Here is a 23,220-nt window from a genome sequence, read left to right as displayed (position 1 = left end):
CAAGAAAATCTCTGTACAAAGCAAATCCAAATTTGAACTGTCATGGGTGTAGTTACTAAAATGACTAACTTTATCAGATCAAGGGGACTGAACCACAGAGAATTTCAAGAGTTTCTTTGTGACACTGTAAGTGAGTATGATGATATCCCGTATCATCAAATCAATCAATCAATCAATACTGATCTGCATTTAGGGCAGTCGACCAGGTGGCAGATTCCCTATCTGTTGTTTTCCTAGCCTCTTCCTAAATGATTTCGAAGAAATTGGAAATTTATTGAACATCTCCCTTGGTAAGTTATTCCAATCCGTAACTCCCCTTCCTATAAATGAATATTTGCCCCAGTTTGTCCTCTTGAATTCCAACTTTATCTTCATATTGTGATCTTTCCTACTTTTATAAACGCCACTCAAACTTATTCGTCTACTAATGTCATTCCACGCCATCTCTCCGCTGACAGCTCGGAACATACCACTTAAACTGTATATAGGATAATATCTTTTGTTTATTTCCACCTATTCAATACATTACAAGAAGTTGGCATTTACTTTAAAACATTATTCAGATGAGACATGTTTCGCCTCTCACTCTGCGGCATCTTCAGTCATTATCAAAAACCTTATTATTTTACCAGGCATCTGGTTAAAGATATTCAAAAATGTGTTTGATGATTATAAGAGAGGTAAGATTTACGTTAGTTATAAACATGTTCATGAAGTAACTAAAAATCTAATATATTGATAAAAACATAAGTAGTTCTTTGTTGAATAGGACTTGTTTGATTGTACTATATAGTAAAAGAAGGTGGTTTGAAGCCGTAGTCATTAATAGATGTCTAATACATAGTGGAAGGCATAAAATATCAGTTCTATGAGAATATATATTACATTAAAATGATACTAAAAACTAGTGGATTCAAAGGTAGTACATATAAAATGTTCAATGAAATAACTATTGATCTAATAAAATGATAAACACATATGTAGTTCTTTGTTAATTAGGACGTCGTAAGATGGTACGGCTTAAAGCCGTAGTCATTAATAGATGTCTAATACATAGTGGAAGGCATATGAAATCAGTTCAATGAGAATATACAATACAAACAATTGGTACATAAAAACTGGAAGATTCATAAGAGGTACATTTAAAAATGAAGGCGTCATGTGACTATAAAAGACAGTTGATGGCTTAAAGCCGTAGTCAAAGTTTGAAATGTAGGTCAAATAACTGCTAAATATATGGTAAAAAGATATGTCAAAATATACAGCTTAGTATAAAAAATATGAAGGAAAAACATTCCAATAGGGATGTAGGCAGAGAAAGTTCGCGCCAGATAGCGCTCGTGTACTACTGGGTAAGCGCAAGGCGATCGTCTTATGTTTCTCCCTGTCAGCTGCGAGTAATGTATAGAATGTGACCGAGTTTTCTGAGCTAAAGCCGATTGTATCTTCTCTAATTTTACTCCAAGACTATATTAATTAATTATATATATATAGGTATATCCCCTAGTATATTACGGACGATTTTTGGCGTTTAAGCCTTAAACAGCTGCAATATGAGCTACGGGCCAGAAACGTTAAAATTAGCGGAAGGAAGGAAGAATTAGGCTAGTACAGCGACAATTAGAAAATTCTAACGCGCTTTATTATCCAAATAATGAATAGGAGTCAGCATGCCTTTGAGTACTGCGCATTGATAAATATATGTACATCCACAAGACTTAAATCATAAATAGATATTTAAACACACACTTGCTCCCCTTGCTTATAAACTTCGATGCATGTATTTTTTTTAAGGTTGATGGCTTACATGAAGCTGCAGATACAGCCTTTGTCCACCACCAAAAGCATGTGAATATTCGTTAGTTTCCCAGTGCCGGTTCCTTTGAATATTTGACCATCAGCCATAAGGTGAAGATCACTATCACAAATTTCCATCTGATGGATTATTTCGTATTTAGAAAACCGGAAATAGATGGAGCACCTGTTTCCAACTACAAATCATTGTGTTATGCTGGATACAGACTTTTTAGTGAAAAATTTGCTTTGTTTATAAAAGGTAAATTTCAGTCGGGTGAAATTCTAAAATACAGTGCTCTGAAATCCGAGTACACAAATCATAAGACCTATAATGTGAAGCTTATTTTAGGAGTACCTGGTGGGAATGTGAACGTTTTGCTGGAGCAGGCCCCAAGGCATGTTATAAGCACATTGCTGCTGTAAGCTACGCATTAGAGCACTTTCCCAAGACTGGAATTATTCAGTATTCAAAAACATGCAGCCAAAATTTATAAATTTTTTAGGATCCCCCTACCAAACGGGTGAGGCCAGTTAACCCTATGAAAGTGAAATGTTTGCCCTTGGAACACGTTTTGCTATTATAATCTCAGCTGCACCATTTATAACTCTAGTCGAGGGGTATTTCTGTCTGAAAGCAAGGGGGCAGTTTTCAAGGGCATTTTCTCTATCAGGCCTAATGTTCAATTCTTTAAATTGGCAGTACATGAAATTTATCCAAACATTAAATATTCTCCCAACAGTAGTTTTATGGATTCCGAAGTTAAGGCCTAGTTCTTTGTCAGATTTGTTGGTCCTTGGCTTCGTAACTGTCAAGAAGAAACACAGTCTGGGTTCAAGAGGGAATATCTGTAAATTATATCTGTTTTCTCCCAGAACAGCAAACACCAAATTACAATGTTGGACGTCTACAAATTCTGTATAAAGCAATATGGCATCAGGATTACTCATTGTTTTTGAGTGCTGATGTCTTTGAAAATGAGAGCCACAAAAATGTAACATTCACTTCTTCCGGTATATTCACGATTTCTTCCCGTACTTCAAAGGAGGTGATTTCTGCATATTCCGATATTGTAGGTTTATCGTGGTAATCCGGCAATTTTCTGGTGTATGGCCTCTTCCTTGTTTTTGTTCTGTTCGTGGTCCACGGAAAAAGCGATGGAACAGCGCCCGGTTTTAATCTTGATCTCTCATTTTTAAATACAAACGCATAAATTGGGTGGTTGTTATCAAAATGCCTAATCAGTTGGTAGGTAGAAGGAATTATTTCCCTTCGTAAATCGCACTTACCCAACAAAGTTTTCGTGAAGTCACCGGGTTGAAAATAATGGGAACACACTTTAATATTTTCGGTCAGATTCTTCTCACCGAAAGTTTTCCTTCTGATAGCATGTAGCCATTTCTTCCTCATTCCTTTATTTTGTGGAAACTGGTGATACGAAAATGAGCTTCCCTGATTTTTTCAAAGAGGAACACTGCAATAGCTTGGCATAGTCACGAAAATAACAATTTAAGCAACTTAAATTCGTGGATATTTAGCGGCATGATTGCACAGAAGACAACTGAAGAGCGCATTGCGCTTACCCAGTACAACAGCAGTGCGCTCTATCTGTGCTAGTTCTATACATCCCTATTGCTTGACAAAAGTTACTTGACGTTGGCATGCGTTTGTCCGTGATATTTATTGGTCAACATTTCGTAGGTTATTTTAGATTTATTCGGCAAGATTGCGTTGACAAGAAGTTCACCAGATGTTTATAGTTGGCCTAATTTGTAAAAAGAAAGTTGCAGAGATGATGATGGGTGGAAATTCTCAACGTTGGTATGGTTTTCTGACGTGAAGGTTGGAGAGCTGTTGTGTTCTTCTTTGATGACAATATATTTATAAAACGTTGATTGTAAATAATTTATACTATTGAAGAGTATTATGGAAGTTTGATGAAGCTGTTGAATTATTGTTGTTATAGAATGGTTCTGAAATGAAGAAAAAACTGTAGTTAATTTTGACGAGAATGAAAGAAAACATGGGAAGGTTTGTTTAAGTGTTGTTAGTGAGAAAATGTTGGTGCTTACCTATGGCGTTGTAGGCCCATTTAACAAGCTGTGTGAGGCGCTATTAGGATACTAATGGTCACTAACGGTTTTTTACTCCTTGTGTTGTACGTATGTCGTCTGGCTAGAGGGGGGTGGGTAGGAGGGGGCGGAGTTGTAGGCTTGTGATTCGTGAACGGGAGGGAGTTGTGAATGGTAGGGGAAGTGGAGGGGCGTGTATCTTTTATTGGTTTCACAATAGCGCGTGGAGGGGAATTACGTAAGATGGGAGGGGGAGGGGGGTATGATGTATTTGTTGACGTAGGGGTGTTTGTTGATACTGTTTTGAAAATATTAAAAAACTTTTTGTCCTGAAGGTTTACATTATTGAATAATGTTACTAATTGGTCATATAAAGGGCTTCTATTGTCTATTGGATCATTTAAATTCTTATTAGCATTGAATTTTTGGTCCAAAAATATGTATAAATTTTCGAATTCGGTCATAAGTCTACCTTTTTTTATTGTTTTTAAAATTTGAAGGTCCTGTTCAATTGTGGTAAAGTTGTGCCCCGTTTCTTTCATGTGATTGCTCATTGCTGAGTGTTTATTATGTTTCTGAGCATTGAAATGTTCTGTGTACCTAGTTATGAAGCTTCTTCCTGTTTGTCCGATGTATGAGCTGAGGCACTCATTACATTTTAATCTATAGAGTATTTATTATTTTCTGAATTTATTGTATTATGGTTGAAGAACATTTTTTGGTTTGAATTTTGAGTTTTGAAAGCTATTTTGATCTCTTGATTTTTTAAGGTGTTGGTTACTTGGTGTATGATTGGGTTGGTGTATGTAAAGGTTGCGAACTTTGATTTTTCATTTTTTATTGGGGAGAGGTTTGTGGATAGTTTCAATTTAACTTTATTAATTAGTTTGTCTATGATAGAGGGATTATATCCATTAAAAGAGGCTATTTCTTTTATTGTATTTATTTCTTTTTTAAAATTGGTTGCTGAAAGGGGAATTTTTAGAGCTCTGTACACCATACTATAAAATGAGGACTGTTTGTGTGATTGTGGATGAAGGGAACTTTGTTTAAAAAATCAAGAGATCAAAATAGCTTTCAAAACTCAAAATTCAAACCAAAAAATGTTCTTCAACCATAATACAATAAATTCAGAAAATAATAAATACTCTATAGATTAAAATGTAATGAGTGCCTCAGCTCATACATCGGACAAACAGGAAGAAGCTTCATAACTAGGTACACAGAACATTTCAATGCCCAGAAACATAATAAACACTCAGCAATGAGCAATCACATGAAAGAAACGGGGCACAACTTTACCACAATTGAACAGGACCTTCAAATTTTAAAAACAATAAAAAAAAAGGTAGACTTATGACCGAATTCGAAAATTTATACATATTTTTGGACCAAAAATTCAATGCTAATAAGAATTTAAATGATCCAATAGACAATAGAAGCCCTTTATATGACCAAATAGTAACATTATTCAATAATGTAAACCTTCAGGACAAAAAGTTTTTTAATATTTTCAAAACAGTATCAACAAACACCCCTACGTCAACAAATACATCATACCCCCCTCCCCCTCCCATCTTACGTAATTCCCCTCCACGCGCCATTGTAAAACCAATAAAAGATACACGCCCCTCCACTTCCCCTACCATTCACAACTCCCTCCCGTTCACGAATCACAAGCCTACAACTCCGCCCCCTCCTACCCACCCCCCTCTAGCCAGACGACATACGTACAACACAAGGAGTAAAAACCGTTAGTGACCATTAGTATCCTAATAGCGCCTCACACAGCTTGTTAAATGGGCCTACAACGCCATAGGTAAGCACCAACATTTTCTCACTAACAACACTTAAACAAACCTTCCCATGTTTCCTTTCATTCTCGTCAAAATTAACTACAGTTTTTTCTTCATTTCAGAACCATTCTATAACAACAATAATTCAACAGCTTCATCAATCTTCCATAATACTCTTCAATAGTATAAATTATTTACAATCAACGTTTTATAAATATATTGTCATCGAAGAAGAACACAACAACTCTCCAACCTTCACGTCAGAAAACCATACCAACGTTGAGAATTTCCACCCATCATCATCTCTGCAACTTTCTTTTTACAAATTAGGCCAACTATAAACATCTGGTGAACTTCTTGTCAACGCAATCTTGCCAAATAAATCTAAAATAACCTACGAAATGTTGACCAATAAATATCACGGACAAACGCATGCCAACATCAAGTAACTTTTGTCAAGCAATTGGAATGTTTTTCCTTCATATTTTTTATACTAAGCTGTATATTTTGACTTATATCTTTTTACCATATATTTAGCAGTTATTTGACCTACATTTCAAACTTTGACTACGGCTTTAAGCCATCAACTGTCTTTTATACTCACATGACGCCTTCATTTTTAAATGTACCTCTTATGAATCTTCCAGTTTTTATGTACCAATTGTTTGTATTATATATTCTCATTGAACTGATTTCATATGCCTTCCACTATGTATTAGACATCTATTAATGACTACGGCTTTAAGCCGTACCATCTTACGACGTCCTAATTAACAAAGAACTACATATGTGTTTATCATTTTATTAGATCTATAGTTATTTCATTGAACATTTTATATGTACTACCTTTGAATCCACTAGTTTTTAGTATCATTTTAATGTAATATATATTCTCATAGAACTGATATTTTATGCCTTCCACTATGTATTAGACATCTATTAATGACTACGGCTTCAAACCACCTTCTTTTACTATATAGTACAATCAAACAAGTCCTATTCAACAAAGAACTACTTATGTTTTTATCAATATATTAGATTTTTAGTTACTTCATGAACATGTTTATAACTAACGTAAATCTTACCTCTCTTATAATCATCAAACACATTTTTGAATATCTTTAACCAGATGCCTGGTAAAATAATAAGGTTTTTGATAATGACTGAAGATGCCGCAGAGTGAGAGGCGAAACATGTCTCATCTGAATAATGTTTTAAAGTAAATGCCAACTTCTTGTAATGTATTGAATAGGTGGAAATAAACAAAAGATATTATCCTATATACAGTTTATGAAACTTTCAATACGGACGAAAAATGATTTTCATCACTTGTAACATACCACTTAGTCGAGCAGCTCTCCTTCTTTCTCTCAATTCTACCCAGCCCAAACTTTGCAACATTTTTGTAACGCTACTCTTTTGTCGGAAATCACCCAGAACAAATCGAGCTGCTTTTCTTTGGATTTTTTTCCAGTTCTTGAATCAGGTAATCCTGGTGAGGGTCCCATACACTGGAACCATACTCTAGTTGGGGTCTTACCAGAGACTTATATGCCCTCTCCATTACATCCTTACTACAACCCCTAAACACCCTCACAACCCCTAAACACGTGCAGTGGTTAAGTAGAGGAAACGTTTCACATTGCTTCTATGCTCTGAGGAAAGAAATAGCTCTCTTCATAGCAATGCACAATAAACCACTAGAAGAGCTGAAAAATGGAAAATCGATATGAGATTTGGCATTTCTAGTAGATCTCATCGGCCACCTTAATGATCTCAATTCCTCCCTACAAGGTAGAGGTCTTACAATTAAACACCACCCCTTTGACCATGTTAAAGCTTTTAAACAAAAAGTACTGCAGTGGGAAAGTCAGTTCATGAATAAAGATGCAGCATGTTTTCCCACTTTGACAGAAGAGTTACATCTAGCTCCAAACTATTCCAGTAAAACATTAGAAGAATATGAAGATGTTTTAATGACACTATATGACAAATTTGAGAGTAGTTTTCACAATATTCAAGCATTAGAAAAGGATATGATGTTCGCTACGCCCTTCTCAGTGGATGTGCAAGCTGTTAGAGCAGAACTGCAGGTAGAGCTGATTGACTTACAGTATGATACTCAAATGAAGGAAAAGTTCGCAAACAGTTTGACTGAATTCTATGTTTGTTTTCCACAGGAGAGATTTCCTAGATTGAACTTAATGCATATATTATAAGTATATTTGGATCAATTTATTTTTGTGAACAGATGTTTTCATTAATGAAGATTTGTAAATCTAGACACAGAAGTAGGTTCACCGATGAAAACTTGAAATATGCTTTGCGACTTGCCAATAAAGAAACGATAGTACCCAAACAGTGACACAATACTATCTAAACGGGTCCAAAGTTCCGTGAAGGAGCAGTAACACCACTGACATGTTTCAGTTCGTGTGTTTAATTTGTTGTCATAGTCATAAATGCCATATAAATATTGAAATGTATGTTAATGCGAGTGCAAAGAATGTGTACAAATCACATTAAGTGTATTTGCTTTCAATAAATGTATGTGCCCCAAAGCTTCAGTTACTTAAGGCAGCACCCCGGAGATGAAAATCGATATTTTGGTCATTTTGGTGAAATTTCTTTAATGACAAATTGAAAGGATTGAGTCTCTCTCTTCTTTTCACAAAGTTATTCCGCTGAATTCAAACAATTTATCACTGTAATAATGCTTTGATTGCCAATTGTAATTTTACATTTAAATCCCATTTTTCTCCCATAATATTCTCCCAAATGTAACAAAATTTGTATGGTATATGTATCACAGCTATATTAAGAAACCTGCATATGGAATTTTTGATTGCAGAATTTTTTCAAGTAGTAGGGCTTTTTAAGTCCAAAATTTTAGAATGTATCTCTGGAGTGAAAATGTATTTATTCAGGATATATTGGACACTGCTGTATATTACCTTTGTCAACAAATAATTTTCTTCCCCTATTATACTCTGCAATCTGTGTCCTGTTTGTCTCGCATGATCCATGCTCCAAATTATTATTATTCCTATTGCTCATATGGTAACATTTCCGAGTGGTTACTCCAAGCACAGTACTGCCATGGTATGCAACCCACCTGTTCACTGCTCTTTTGTCACGTGACAGACAGCCAACCTGAGCGGAGCAAGTAACACCTGCTCCTAGAGCAAGTACGGAATGACATCTGTTATAACATTTCTAAATAACCCAATCTTTCTTTGTCAATTTATACTTTTCTGTAAACTATGAACAATAAATACTAGAAGACAACAGCCTTCTTAACTCTTCTAACTTATCTGAACTTTGAAAGCATTCTACCATTATTATTTCTTTTTTATCTTTTTTTTTTTTTGTTTTGTTTTTTGTTTTTTGTTTTTTGCTTTACATCGCACCAACACAGATAGGTCCTATGGCAACGCTGACATAAGAAAGGCCTAGGAATGGGAAGGAAGCTGTTGTGGCCTTAATTAAGGTACAGCCCCAGCATTTGCCTGGCGTGAAAATGGGAAACCACAGAAAGCCATCTTCAGGGCTGCCGACAGTGGGGTTCGAACCCACTAACTCCCGGATGCAAGCTCATAGCCGCACGCCCCTAACCACACGGCCAACGCACTCGGTCATTTAATTATTTTTCCCTTGCTATCAAAATTACTCGCAACAGCAAACATCTTTTCCGAAGATACATGGTCATTTATCTTTAATAATTAGCAATCTTTCTGTGGTATTCTTCATTTGAGACTCATTCACTGTTATATCCTGGTAGTGTAGGGGTAGTATCTTTGCTTCTTACCTGGGGGCCTTGGATTTTATTTCCAAGATTTTCCACTCTGATATTAAACACACTGAATTCAATTACAAAAGCCAAGCAGTGAGTAATACAGATGATTCAATTCAATTTTTATTTATTGTTTACAGAACTGTCCCACTGACCTTGTGGCATTCCAACATTTGAAGGCCATCTGACGAGTTGAAAGTCTTCTTGGCAGGACTAAGGACCAAGGGTTTAGATTTTTCTTTGAAGTTTTAGTCAAACAATCTTCTCCTTGATCATTTATGAGAGAAAAATTCTAAAATCATCAGTATCCTGCACAATGAGCTTACCACAATACCCTTCACTGCACCTGAATCAAATTCAACTCGTAGAACTGAACATAACAGCCAACACCAGATTGAGAAGTATTTAGCCATGTTCACCTTAATATATCACACCCACAGAAGCAGAATTTCATAGCATTATACTAGTGGTAAGGAATAACATGAAGTTTGGCTCACCCATGCCGTACCTGGAAGTGGAGATTAAAGGCTTCACAGGAGTTCCAGAATTGGAAACTTGGTCTTGCAGAATCTCCTTTACATGCAGGTACATCCACCAAGGTGAGACAGTAAAATATAACCACCTTTAAATGTCATGAAACTAGAAATAGGAGCATATGACTCCCTACATCACTCAGGTAGACTTGAAATACTTGAATATGTTGGTGGTTGTGATTATGATGATGATTATGATTATGATGATGATAAAATACCTCAGCAGATTGATCATCATTCTTGGTGCTTTCTTCCTGCTCCAGTTTATATAACTGTCGTATTCTGTTATCAGCACTTATGCATGTAATCACCATATCATGCCAGGCTATTAAAGTGGAGGCACACTGATAACATATGTGCTTTGGAAGTTCATCATCTTCGCACACCTGAAATTAAATGAATCAATAAAAACAACAATGCTATTTACATAAAAACTTTACAAACATTCTGAATTCTTAATCAAATATTATATTATCCATTGACAGAACCAATTGTCCTAAAGAAGAAGAATCCGTATGTCCACCTATTCAATACATACAATTGAATAATCGCTTAGATTATTTTATATCATTGTGATACATGTTTCAGCCACTTGAGCCATCATCAACCACAAAATTTATATGATTAACCATGATACAAACCAGATAAAAGAACTCCTAGTTATACATATTAACATTATTTGATTCTATTAAAAAATAGTATAATTGACAATTAACACATAAATGAATGAAGTCTGACCAATTAAAAGAATGTTGCACAAACTAATGCTGATATTATTTTTAAAAAATCTTCAAGTCCCTTGAATTCACAGACTACAAATTCTTCATTCTGGTTTGTACCTTGATTGATCATAGAAATTCTATGGATGATACTTCAAGGAGCCAAAACGTGTACCACAACGATGTAAAATAATCTAAGTTGTCTTAAAATTGTATGTATTGAATAGGTGGAGACACATCTTCTTCTTCTTTTGATCATTATAGTCAATATGGAACCTGAAAAATGAATTTTATCATTTGGAAATGTCCTAAAGGTAGCAAAATATTTAGGTAAACAAATAATTTAACTACTCTATTAGGTTATTACACTTTTATTTTATTTTCATTATCTTCAAGTTCTGCTTAACAGTCTCGATGAAATTAAGATTGAAGCAAAGTACTTTACAAAGGACAAATGGCATATAGAGCCAATAAACTAAGGATTAAAACAGTTACAGAATTGAAATCGAGATACATCTAATTTTTTGGGCTGTAAATTAAAACTTTTCTATTTCAGACAAATTATTTCTTTCAATCCCTCATGAAGACTGCAAAAGGTATCATTACGAGCTGATCAACAAGTAGGCGAAGGACGTTTGATTACTTTCACAGAGGTTTCCAGATACTTTCTCAGAATACCCCACCAATGTGTTGAAGAAGAGAAAAGTACATATTTTTTCTGAAGGACATAAAAAAATGTGGAAGAGGACCAACAAGATTTGGCAGCACAAATCAATTTCAAGCTTGTTTAGTGAAGTCAAAACCACTTGCTGTAACTCTTCGGATTTGTGAACTGCATTAGGAATGAAATGCAAGAAACGCTCCACAGGAGTTCCATCTTCTTTCACATACTGTACAATGAAGCTGATCTACACGAGACAAGTCTAGTTTCGAATCAACTCTTATGGAATAGTCTATGGCTATTTTTAGTTCTTCCAGAATAAATATGACCAGAATAAATTTGACTACCTTGTCACCAATTATTTTTTAATACATTTCTCACATATGGCAAAGGTAAGATACAAAATAAAACTTTCTCTTTACTCCCACTTTTAGAAATGAGCTCACCAAGAGAGGGATCAAATTTACTAACTACCTCTAGACACATCATTACATTTCCATTATACACAGAACATAAACTGTCATTTTTCCCTCACAAGACAACTCCACTACTAGCCAACATTTTTACAACTGCAACTACTCATTTTAACATGGCCCTCACTTAAATTCTTCTTCCAATGGCAGAGTTATTTTTGAGTCAATTCTCCGAGCGAGATTTGCTCTTTTTTTCAGAGCTATCATAAAATTCATATAACCTGTTGCTTTCTCATGATGACTTACTTGTACTATTGCCAAAAAAAAAGAAAACTGTGCAGAGAAAATCTTTCTGGTACTAGGGGAGTAAACAAGAAAATTCCTTATTTCTTTTGTTGTTATTTATCAGATTCCTCTCAATAGCTTTCTTGGGAATATACAGTACCTCACACAATCAGGTTAAGCTCTAAGTGATCCAGATCAGAATCATAAGAAACAGATTCGATTTCTGGCTTCTCAAACATGTCATGTTCTTCTTCCAAACCAAAATTATTATTACCTGAGACTGATGAAAAAAAACTTCACATTTTTCTTATCTTCGACACAGATTCATTAGCGTTCTTCTCTTTCCTCCTCTTCTTATTTTGACTCCCACTTTGTTGCTTTCCAGTGACAGTCATGGTGTTTTAAAATTTAAATACGAGGTGTGATTTTTTAAGTAAGGGCCATCTGAAAATAGCTACACAACAAAAGAAGATTTTCAAACACCACATTTACTTGCAGATTCTACATACTTTACTTGATTTTTCAACATAGCCGCCAAGTTTGTTTAAACAGTCATCATACCTTACAACTAAGTACTGAATACCCTCTTCATAGAAACTTGCCGCCTGCTCCGATAACCAAGAGTTCATGGCCGTTTTCACTTCGTCGTCATTATTGTAGTGGTTGCCGCTGAGGTGATGTTTGAGGTGGCAGAACAGATGGTAATCGCTCAGCAGAAGGTCAGGGCTGTAGGGTGGATGGTCTAAAACTTCCCAGCCAAAAGTTTCCAATAAACCTCGGGTCTGAGCTGCAGTGTGAGGTCTTGCATTGTCATGGAGAAGGACAATTCCCTTTGTCAGCATGCCGCATCTTTTATTTTGTATCACTCTGCATAGCTTTCTCAAGGTTTGGCAGTAGGCTTCCGGGGTTCCTCGTTGCATGAAGTCTACCAACAAAACACCGTGCCTATCCCAAAACACGGACGCCATGATCTTGCGCTGGGACAGAGTCTGTTTGGCCTTCACCTTTACAGGCGAATGTGTGTGTCTCCATTCCATGCTCTGTTGCTTTGATTCGGGCATGATATGCGAAACCGATGTTTCGTCTGCTGTTATGATATGCCTAAACATGTCGCCACCTTATTCGGCATAACGAGTCAAAAACGTCATGGAACAATCAAATCTTTTGTTTTTGTGGTCCTCCGTTAGGAGTTTAGGAACCCAACGAGAGCACAGTTTCCTAAGGTTTACGAGTAGGTTTTTAGAAACAATTTTGTAAAGCACTAGACACGTCAGGAAAGGCCTTTGAGAGAGCTGTTATTGTGAAGCGTCTGTCCTCACAAATATTCGCTTCAATTGAAGCCACCAAACTGTCTGTGATCAGAGATGGACGACCGGAGCGGGCCTCATCCTAGGCATTGTCACGGTCATCTTTGAAGTCTCGTACCCACTTATGCACTTTGCCTTCACTCATAGCATTAGAACCGTACACTTTGCAAATCTGTCGATGAATGCCTGCAGCAGACAGGTTTCTTGCAGACACAACCGTATCACTGATCGAACCTCGTACGGGGCGGAAGAGTCGATAATCTTGAACATTTGAGCAAGCACAGAACAGAACCGTACAGGTTAGCAACAAAGCTGCAACTGAGCTCCATTGTTCCCAAGGCATGCCGGCATACAACGCAAGTGCTCATTGCGACGTGAGCGCAAATTACTAGTGTCTACAACAAAACGGCCCTTACTTCAGAAACACGCCTCATAGCAAATTAAAACAGAACATCAGAATGATTTAGACAATAAACAAATCAATATATATTCATAAAAGAACAAGTTACAAGGGCACTGTAAACTGTTAGTATGTCTTTAACTGTCCCAAACATATCCAGAAAGTGAAATACTATTATAATAGTCTGTGTTGAAGGAGGGACAACAATCAACAATCCCGATTTTAATTAGAAATAATAAAGAAGGAACGGATATAAAATATAAGTGCTACTACAACCATTTTCACTCATGTCTGTCAAATGAAAATAACAATAATAACAACACAAAATTAATTAGCACCATCTCTACCGGCTCCAATATTTCTTTCTTCTGTGTCGAGTAACAATTAAAAATAAAAAGAGCTTGTTGCGCATGTGCTTTAGTGTGTTTATTATGAGTATGGTTGCTAAAAAAAAAAAATCACAAAATAGGCATGTGAACTAAAAATAACAAAATAACAAAATATTTGAAGTAATCTAGTATCATTGATTGATTACATATTACACATAAATATTTCAATTCTTTTATGTTTTCTTAATTTGTACTTAATTATGACCCAGTAAGTAAATACAAACTATATATTTTCAAAGCAATACAATAGTTCTGTTATACATACGATTATTGGGACATAACTTTATTTATACACTTCAAAAAAGAAAGTTTTGAATGTTGTGGTATTAAGCACGTTATGTGGTGGAGTGTGTGTAATCCTGTTGTAAGGGTAGAGAGCACATTATACAAATAATTCAACTGCCTGTTTACAATACAGCAGATGTCAATGCCTACAGTCTGTGTTGATCCTGGGGTGAACTATACCATTTCAGGTATAAAGACTAGTAGTAGTGTATACAGTGCAGTATGAGCATCAGTTAGTGTTTACATTTCATGTACAATGCATATTTTCCAGTTTGACAGACCCAGAATTGTGGCATTAATTCGGGGTGAACATAAACAAGCAGCAGTATCGTGCATCGTAGGCGTTACCCAAAGTGCAGTGTCAAAAATGTGGAAAACGTACCGTGAGACCACTGATGGGACTGACAGACCGCGGAATGGTCGACCAAGGGCGACAAAGCCATGTCTAGATTGGTACATCTGTGCAACAGAGCAAAGGAGACCAACTCCAACTGCTCAACTATTGCAAGATGACTTCTTACGAGCAATCAGCGTCCGTGTATCTGCACAAACTGTTAGCAATTGGCTGCACAGTGCCCAATTAAGGTAATTTTGACTGATTCAGCGTGTTTCAGTAGAGAATCATTGTGTTGAGAGGAAAAGGTTTTTTTTTTTGCTAGTTTTACGTCGCACCAACACAGATAGGTCTTACGGCGACGATGGGACAGGAAAGGGCTAGGAGTGGGAAGGAAGCAGCCGTGGCCCCAGCATTTGCCTGGTGTGAAAATGGGAAACCACGGAAAACCATTTTCAGGGCTGCCGACAGTGGGGTTCAAACCTACTATCTCCCGAATACTGGATACTGGCCGCACTTAAGCGACTGCAGCTATTGAGCTCGGTAGAGGAAAAGGTGGGCCACCCAACATCTTAATTGGGATTGGATGAATTGGCGTAACATCATGTTTGCAGATGAAACAGGGATATCACTTAGGCCAGATACACAGTGACAAAAGGTGTGGACACATCAACAACGTGATGGAAAGTACCAGTACGTTCAAGATGAGCATGAATTTGGAGGTGGTGGTGTAATGTTTTGGGATCAGATTATGTATGTCCATCATACACCTTTGATACGAATTCGAGGGACGTTAACTGCCCAGCGGTATACCAAAAACCCTCCGTCCACCTCCTCTTCTCCATTACACTCCTCTTCCTTAAATCCCTATCTTCAACAGCCAATAGCGCGCAAGCTCAACGCTCCGCCTATTTCCGTTCATCCATCACACCCCCCTCCCTCAGTTTCACATAGATTCAACACACGCCATTCAAACCTCACTCGTTCCGAGTCCATACAAGCAACAAGTTCATACCGCAAAAACCGAGAACACAAGTAATTGAATTTATATCAATTCCCCTAATTTAACCGTTTTTCCTCTAAACTTCTTATCCTTTTTATTCTCCTTTTCATTACAGATTCTGCACCATATCTCTTCAATAGTCAATCCACATTCAAAACTACAGCCAACACGTAAGAATGTTGCCATTTAAGCATCTTGCAAATTTCATTTCTGTTGTGCTTAGTAGTGACATACGGTACGGTACCGGTATCGTAATTAGGATACATCTGAAAGTAGTTTAAAAATTACTGTAGTGTACTGTACAGTAGTATACGAGTAATATCCTATTAGAATTTAGTGTGCTTATTTTATTATTGTAAAATATTTGTGTAGTACTGGTGTGGTAGAGGTATCCGTAGAAACTCTTACTAAAATATTGTTGAAATTAGGATAGGCTTAATTGCAGTTTGGAATTCTTGTGTATTACTTTCGATATTCAGTAATTAACAGCAGCTTTTATCCTGTTAGGGGTTGTAGGATAAAAAAAAAATAATAATAATAGAGCACGACTAAGTAGTATTGTAGTGTAGTCGTATATTAATTACCTTATTGTTGTGTACTATCCCAGACAATATATTCCTCCATTCATTTATTTTTTTGCAAATAAGTTATTTTATTTTTTAATTGAAAATTTTCCCCCCGTAAAGAATGGCTAAGGAGCGCGACTGTACTTATTGTGGGTGTGGTGAGGCATTGAGGGGTATGAGGGAGGAGTTGGAAAGTTTGAGGGAGATAATTAGGATTCTCACAGAAGACGGGAAGGAAGATAGGACTCCCTCAAACAATGTGCAGGTTACAGTAGGTGTACAAGAGGGAGGGGAAGGAAAGGGAGGAGTTGTAGAAGACAGGTGGTCTAATGTTCTAAGGGGAAGGAGATTGCAGGCCAAGGGCTCTATTCAGGATCAGAATTCAGGACAGGTGTCTGTGCGAAATCGGTACGAGTCACTCCAGGTAGAACAACAGAGGGAAGATGAGGGACAGGGAACTGTGCTGAGATGCGTGGAAGTAGGAGGAAGGGAAAAGGTAGGAAAGGGAAATGTAGAGTAGAGGATAGGAAAAGACAGGTGGAACAGGGTCATGGGAAGGAGAAAAGGGAGGAGGAAGTAGCTTCTGCAGCTATCAGGAAAGATAGGGCTGACCAGGAGGCGAGGGGATCAAATGAGGTGGGTAGGGTTGAGGCTCTGGTCATGGGGGATTCCATCGTTAGACACGTGGGGAAAGTGTGTGGAGGAAAGGGAACCAGGGTAGAATGTTATCCAGGAATTAGGTTGAGGCAGATGTTGAGGAAAGTAGAAGAGAGGGAGGAGGGGAAGGAGAAGGTGGTAGTGTTTCACGTTGGTACCAACAACGTAAGGCAAGCTGATATAAGCACCAACATAGTTGGAGATGTGTGGGATCTGGTAAATGCAGCACGGGTGAAGTTTAAGAAAGCGGAGATTGTTATTAGTGGAATACTGTGTAGGAGGGATACTGACTGGAGAGTGATTGGGGATTTAAATGAGACTATGGAGTGGGTATGTGGGAAACTGGGAGTGAAATTTCTAGATCCTAATGGGTGGGTAGGAGAAAGGGATCTGCGCTCGGATGGCCTTCATTTAAACCGCAGTGGTACGTATAAGTTAGGAAATTTGTTTGGAAGGGTAATAGGGAGGTACATTCAGGGAAACGGGATGGCCTAGGGAGCGGTGATAAGGGAACAGGGAACTGGAAATCAAGCAGGGATGACATAAAATTGTTGGTGTTGAACTGTAGAAGTATTGTAAGATGAAAGGAATAGAATTGAGTTATTGAATAGATATATATTTACCAGATATTGTAATAGGAGTTGAATCATGGCTGAGAAATGATGCAGAAATTTTCTCACGGAACTGGAGTGTGTATCGTAGAGATAGGATAGGAAAGGTGGGAGGGGGAGTTTTCATTCTGGTGAAAGAAGAATTTGTAAGCTACGAAAAAGTTAAAGATGAGACACATGAAATTCTAGGTGTAAGGCTCATTTCTAAAGATAATAGGCAACTTGATATATTTGGAGTGTACAGATCGGAAAAGGGTAGCACTGATGCGGATTCGGAATTATTTGATAGGATAGTCAGCTACGTGGGAAACGACATGGAAAGAAATGTGATTGTAGCGGGAGATCTGAATTTGCCAGATGTCAATTGGGAAGGAAATGCGAACGACAGGAAGCATGACCAACAAATGGCAAATAAGTTAATATGGGACGGACAGCTGATTCAGAAAGTGATGGAACCAACCAGAGGGAAAAATATTTTGGATGTGGTGCTGATAAAACCAGATGAGCTCTATAGGGAAACTGAAGTAATAGATGGTATTAGTGATCATGAAGCTGTTTTTGTGGTAGTTAAAAATAAATGTGATAGAAAGGAAGGTCTTAAAAGTAGGACTGTTAGGCAGTACCATATGGCTGATAAAGCAGGTATGAGGCAGTTTCTAAAAAGTAACTATGATCGGTGGAAAACGGTAAATAAAAATGTAAATAGACTCTGGGATGGGTTTAAAGAAATTGTTGAGGAAAGCAAAAACAGGTTTGTACCTTTAAGGGTGGTAAGGAATGGTAAAGACCCACCTTATTTTAACAGAGAAATAAAGAAACTAAGAAGGAGGTGCAGACTGGAAAGAAACAGAGTTAGAAATGGCTGTGGAAGTAAGGAGAAATTGAAGGAACTTACTAGAAAATTGAATCTAGCAAAGAAGGCAGCTAAGGATAACATGATGGCAAGCATAATTGGCAGTCATACAAATTTTAGTGAAAAATGGAAGGGTATGTATAGGTATTTTAAGGCAGAAACAGGTTCCAAGAAGGACATTCCAGGAATAATTAATGAACAAGGGGAGTGTGTATGTGAGGATCTTCAAAAGGCAGAAGTATTCAGTCAGCAGTATGTAAAGATTGTTGGTTACAAGGATAATGTCGAGATAGAGGAAGAGACTAAGGCCAAAGAAGTAATAAAATTTACGTATGATAACAATGACATTTACAATAAGATACAAAAGTTGAAAACTAGAAAAGCGGCTGGAATTGATCAGATTTCTGGGGATATACTAAAGACAATGAGTTGGGATATAGTACCATATCTGAAGTACTTATTTGATTATTATTTGGCCGAAGGAGCTATACCAGATGAATGGAGAGTTGCTATAGTAGCCCCTGTGTATAAAGGAAAGGGTGATAGACATAAAGCTGAAAATTACAGGCCAGTAAGTTTGACATGCATTGTATGTAAGTTTTGGGAAGGCATTCTTTCTGATTATATTAGACATGTTTGTGAAATTAATAACTGGTTCGATAGAAGGCAATTCGGTTTTAGGAAAGGTTATTCCACTGAAGCTCAACTTGTAGGATTCCAGCAAGATATAGCAGATATCTTGGATTCTGGAGGTCAAATGGACTGTATCGCGATTGACATGTCTAAAGCATTTGATAGGGTGGATCATGGGAGACTACTGGCAAAAATGAGTGCAATTGGACTAGACAAAAGAGTGACTGAATGGGTTGCTATATTTCTAGAAAATAGATCTCAGAGAGTTAGAGTAGGTGAAGCTTTGTCTGACCCTGTAATAGTTGAGAGGGGAGTTCCTCAGGGCAGTGTTATCGGACCTTTATGTTTTCTTATATATATAAATGATATGAGTAAATGAGTGGAATCGGAGGTAAGGCTTTTTGCGGATGATGTTATTCTCTATAGAGTGATAAATAAGTTACAAGATTGTGAGCAACTGCAACGTGACCTCGAAAATATTGTGAGATGGACAGCAGGCAATGCTATGTTGATAAACGGGGCTAAAAGTCAGGTTGTGAGTTTCACAAATAGGAAAAGTCCTCTTAGTTTTAATTACTGCGTTGATGGGGTGAAAGTTCCTTTTGGGGATCATTGTAAGTATCTAGGTGTTAATATAAGGAAAGATCTTCACTGGGGTAATCACATAAATGGGATTGTAAATAAAGGGTACCGATCTCTGCACATGGTTATGAGGGTGTTTAGGGGTTGTAGTAAGGATGTAAAGGAGAGTGCATATAAGTCTCTGGTAAGACCCCAACTAGAGTATGGTTCCAGTGTATGGGACCCTCACCAGGATTACCTGATTCTAGAACTGGAAAAAATCCAAAGAAAAGCAGCTCGATTTGTTCTGGGTGACTTCCGACAAAAGAGTAGCGTTACAAAAATGTTGCAATGTTTGGGTTGGGAAGAATTGAGAGAAAGAAGAAGAGCTGCTCGACTAAGTGGTATGTCAGATAAAAAATTGGATGTATGGCTTTTCAGGCGTTTGCTCTATTAACCAGCATTTCGTCTTAGGTCTGACACTAGACTCGTCAGAGTGGGATGTGTCAGACCCTACCCACTGATGCTGACGCCTGAAAAGCCATACATCCAATTTTTTATCTGATTTTTGATATGCTCTATTGGTGGAAAAATATCTAATTCCGTTCATGGGAATTTAGCATTAAGTGGTATGTTCCGAGCTGTTAGCGGAGAGATGGCGTGGAATGACATTAGTAGACGAATAGGTTTGAATGGCGTCTATAAAAGTAGAAAAGATCACAATATGAAGATAAAGTTGGAATTCAAGAGGACAAACTGGGGTAAATATTCATTTATAGGAAGGGGAGTTAGGGATTGGAATAACTTACCAAGGGAGATGTTCAATAAATTTCCAATTTCTTTGAAATCATTTAGGAAGAGGCTAGGAAAACAACAGATAGGGAATCTGCCACCTGGGCGACTGCCCTAAATGCAGATCAGTATTGATTGATTGATTGATTGATTGATTGATTGATTGATTGATTGATTGATCGGTATACGAACTGACAAAATCCGTACAGCGGCACTTATTAGTTAACTTCTCACAACTCCTTCAACAAAAATACTGAGACCGCGATCCCACTTTGAAAAACATGAAATTAATGGATTGATTGGACACAACTTTATAATCTACATGCGCCATACTACAGTTTCATTACGACTTTTCAACGAGAGAGGTTTTATGTTGTCTTGAGTGGCCATTGGATTCTAATTTGCTCTCCATTTAAAATCAGGTTGCTTCCGGCCGAATTTCACGAACCTTGATACGGCAACTTTAACCATAGACTTTCTTATTATTCATTTGGTCAAGGCCTAGTTTGTACAGTTTTATAAGATCATTTTAAGATTGCTGATGTAACAACCATACAAACTCTTATTTCTTCGCAAACATTTTAAATGATTTTTAATTGTCAATTGTCATTTACGAACTCATGATCGCACATATTGTATAATATTCATTCTAATTTTTATTCTCATTTTATATACTTTTTCTTATATCGACAAGCAGGATCCTGATTTTTACCTTTAGCATGAATGTAAAAAGGCTGATGATGCCCTTTTAAAGGGCGAAACATGTCCCTTTAGACCTTAGTTTAATAGGATGTAAGTCCTAACTTTGCAAATATCATTTGTATTGAATAGGTTGACTAATAAAATTTTAATAATCTTAAATTGATACCAATGAAATCCTCTGACTATTTGTACATCCCTTTAGGGATGAATATGGTGCTGAATTCAATTTCATCAAAGACAATGCTCTCCCCACTGAGGTGCTTCAGTGAGAAACTTCATGACAGAGGCAGGTATCAACCACATAATTTGGCCAGCTAATTCATCAGACATGAAATTGCATTTCATCGTCCACAACCTTCAAAGACACTCCCAGACCTCATTAGAGTTGCCTAGATGGAATGGGACCTTCTTCCTCAAGATGACATCAATGTACTGATTGCAAGCATGCCACAAAGAGACCTGAACAATGCCAGAGGTGGTCTACATGATACTAGGTAGAGTGAAGAAGGGACAACCTTCACTAAGAAAAATAATCACTAATTGTAACCTTTTCATTATAACTGTTTATTTTCGTTAGATATTGGAAGAAAAAGATCTAAGTTTGCAAAATTTTACATTAACAGGTTGCCTGTCTCTGCAATACAATTAACAACATTCTGTAACTTTATTATTGCACCCTTGATATTCCAAACATATTTCTATTGGAACAGTAATAAACTATTAAATATGTTTCTTAATTTGCAGGCAACAAACATTTCTATTGTTCACAAGACTGTCAAGGATGAGAAGGTCCTTGCAATATCACAAGAAGTTGCAAGATGCCCTAAAATTGGCTTAGTAACACCCCCCCCCCACAAGAACACCACAAAACTCATGAAGAAATGTTCACCCTATAGCCTCTACTTTCCTAATTACTTCTTCTACCTTTTCCACATTACCTGGTCCTGTATCAATCGATCATCATTGATCTGCATTTAAGGCTGTCACCCAGCTGGCAAATTCCCCATCAGTTGTTTACCTAGTCCTTTCTTTCCAAACAAGTGAATCATACTGCTCTAACACAGTGTACGGCAGCATTCACCTCTCCTCCAGACCAGTTGTAGCAGACTAAAATTTCCATAATATGTTTTTATGTACGTTAACTTGCTCTGGAGACCTGTTACCTCACTTGGTTTGATTGCAAGCATCACCTTGTTAAGGAAATTCTTGTTATTTACTTTTTTCAGCACTATGTTTGAAAACACTAGGTTTTTGTACAAACCTTTCATAAATCACCCTGTTGTGTTTCATATGCTCTCTCTGAGGCAAGTGAGTATATTGTTTATTTGCAACCATTTAAGATACATTCCTCCGGTACACTGACATTTCAACGTGTTATCTGACATCACTTATCACATGTTGCTACATTAATAGGAAGAAATGGAAGTAATAATTAAAATAATAACAATCATAGAGACATGGGCCGATTTATACAGAGTACGAATAAACCAATACCTATATTGAACATGAAATTGTAATTAAATTGTTCATATAACAGATATAATGCTATTCTGGATTGACCCAACTCAATAGAGAAACCAGCCCTGTCCGCTAGATTTAACCAGATGGAACTGGCCGACAGATTAACTCAAAACACCTACAACAAGCAATGCCTGTCATGAAATCTGAAGCTGAAACACTATACAATGGTCATCTGTCCAACAGCCCTGTATCCCATGGACAAGGCTTTCTTGACTGTGCGACGTCCATAGATGTTTTGTAACTTGTTTTAAAACTAAGAATGCCCCTTTAGCAGAACATTTTGCTGCTGGAGTATAGCTTAAGTGTGGTGAACACATTTGGGTAGACATCAAGTGTGTGGTTTTTTTTTTTTTTTAATAGCCAACATCACCATATTCTTCTTTTACAGATAAGATATAGCTTTTAAAATGGATTCACTCTTCGCCAAAGTTTCTCTCTATGTCAGAATCATAAATGGCTCAAAGTTTCTCCGCAGCATCAAAAATTTGAGCAGCTCTTAGTTTCTCAATAACTGAGGGAAATGAAATCTTGAGTTGTAC

General features: G+C 37.0%; 1 protein-coding gene across 3 annotated transcripts in view; it reads right to left on the bottom strand.

Moving 5' to 3' along the window:
* Window positions 1-23,220, bottom strand: part of LOC136863506 (zinc finger protein 260) — a 611,998-nt gene that overhangs the window by 417,894 nt on the left and 170,884 nt on the right. For all 3 annotated transcript variants that reach the window (XM_068226143.1, XM_068226144.1, XM_068226142.1), the window contains exon 4: window positions 10,208-10,375. In XM_068226143.1, coding sequence (XP_068082244.1) covers window positions 10,208-10,375 — 168 coding nt within the window. The remainder of the gene's footprint in view (window positions 1-10,207; window positions 10,376-23,220) is intronic.

This window comes from Anabrus simplex, chromosome 2, assembly GCF_040414725.1.
Source record: "Anabrus simplex isolate iqAnaSimp1 chromosome 2, ASM4041472v1, whole genome shotgun sequence".
In the NCBI taxonomy this organism is placed as follows: domain Eukaryota; kingdom Metazoa; phylum Arthropoda; class Insecta; order Orthoptera; family Tettigoniidae; genus Anabrus; species Anabrus simplex.
Note: the sequence above shows the minus strand (reverse complement) of the source record. Positions and strands in the feature narration are given on the sequence as shown.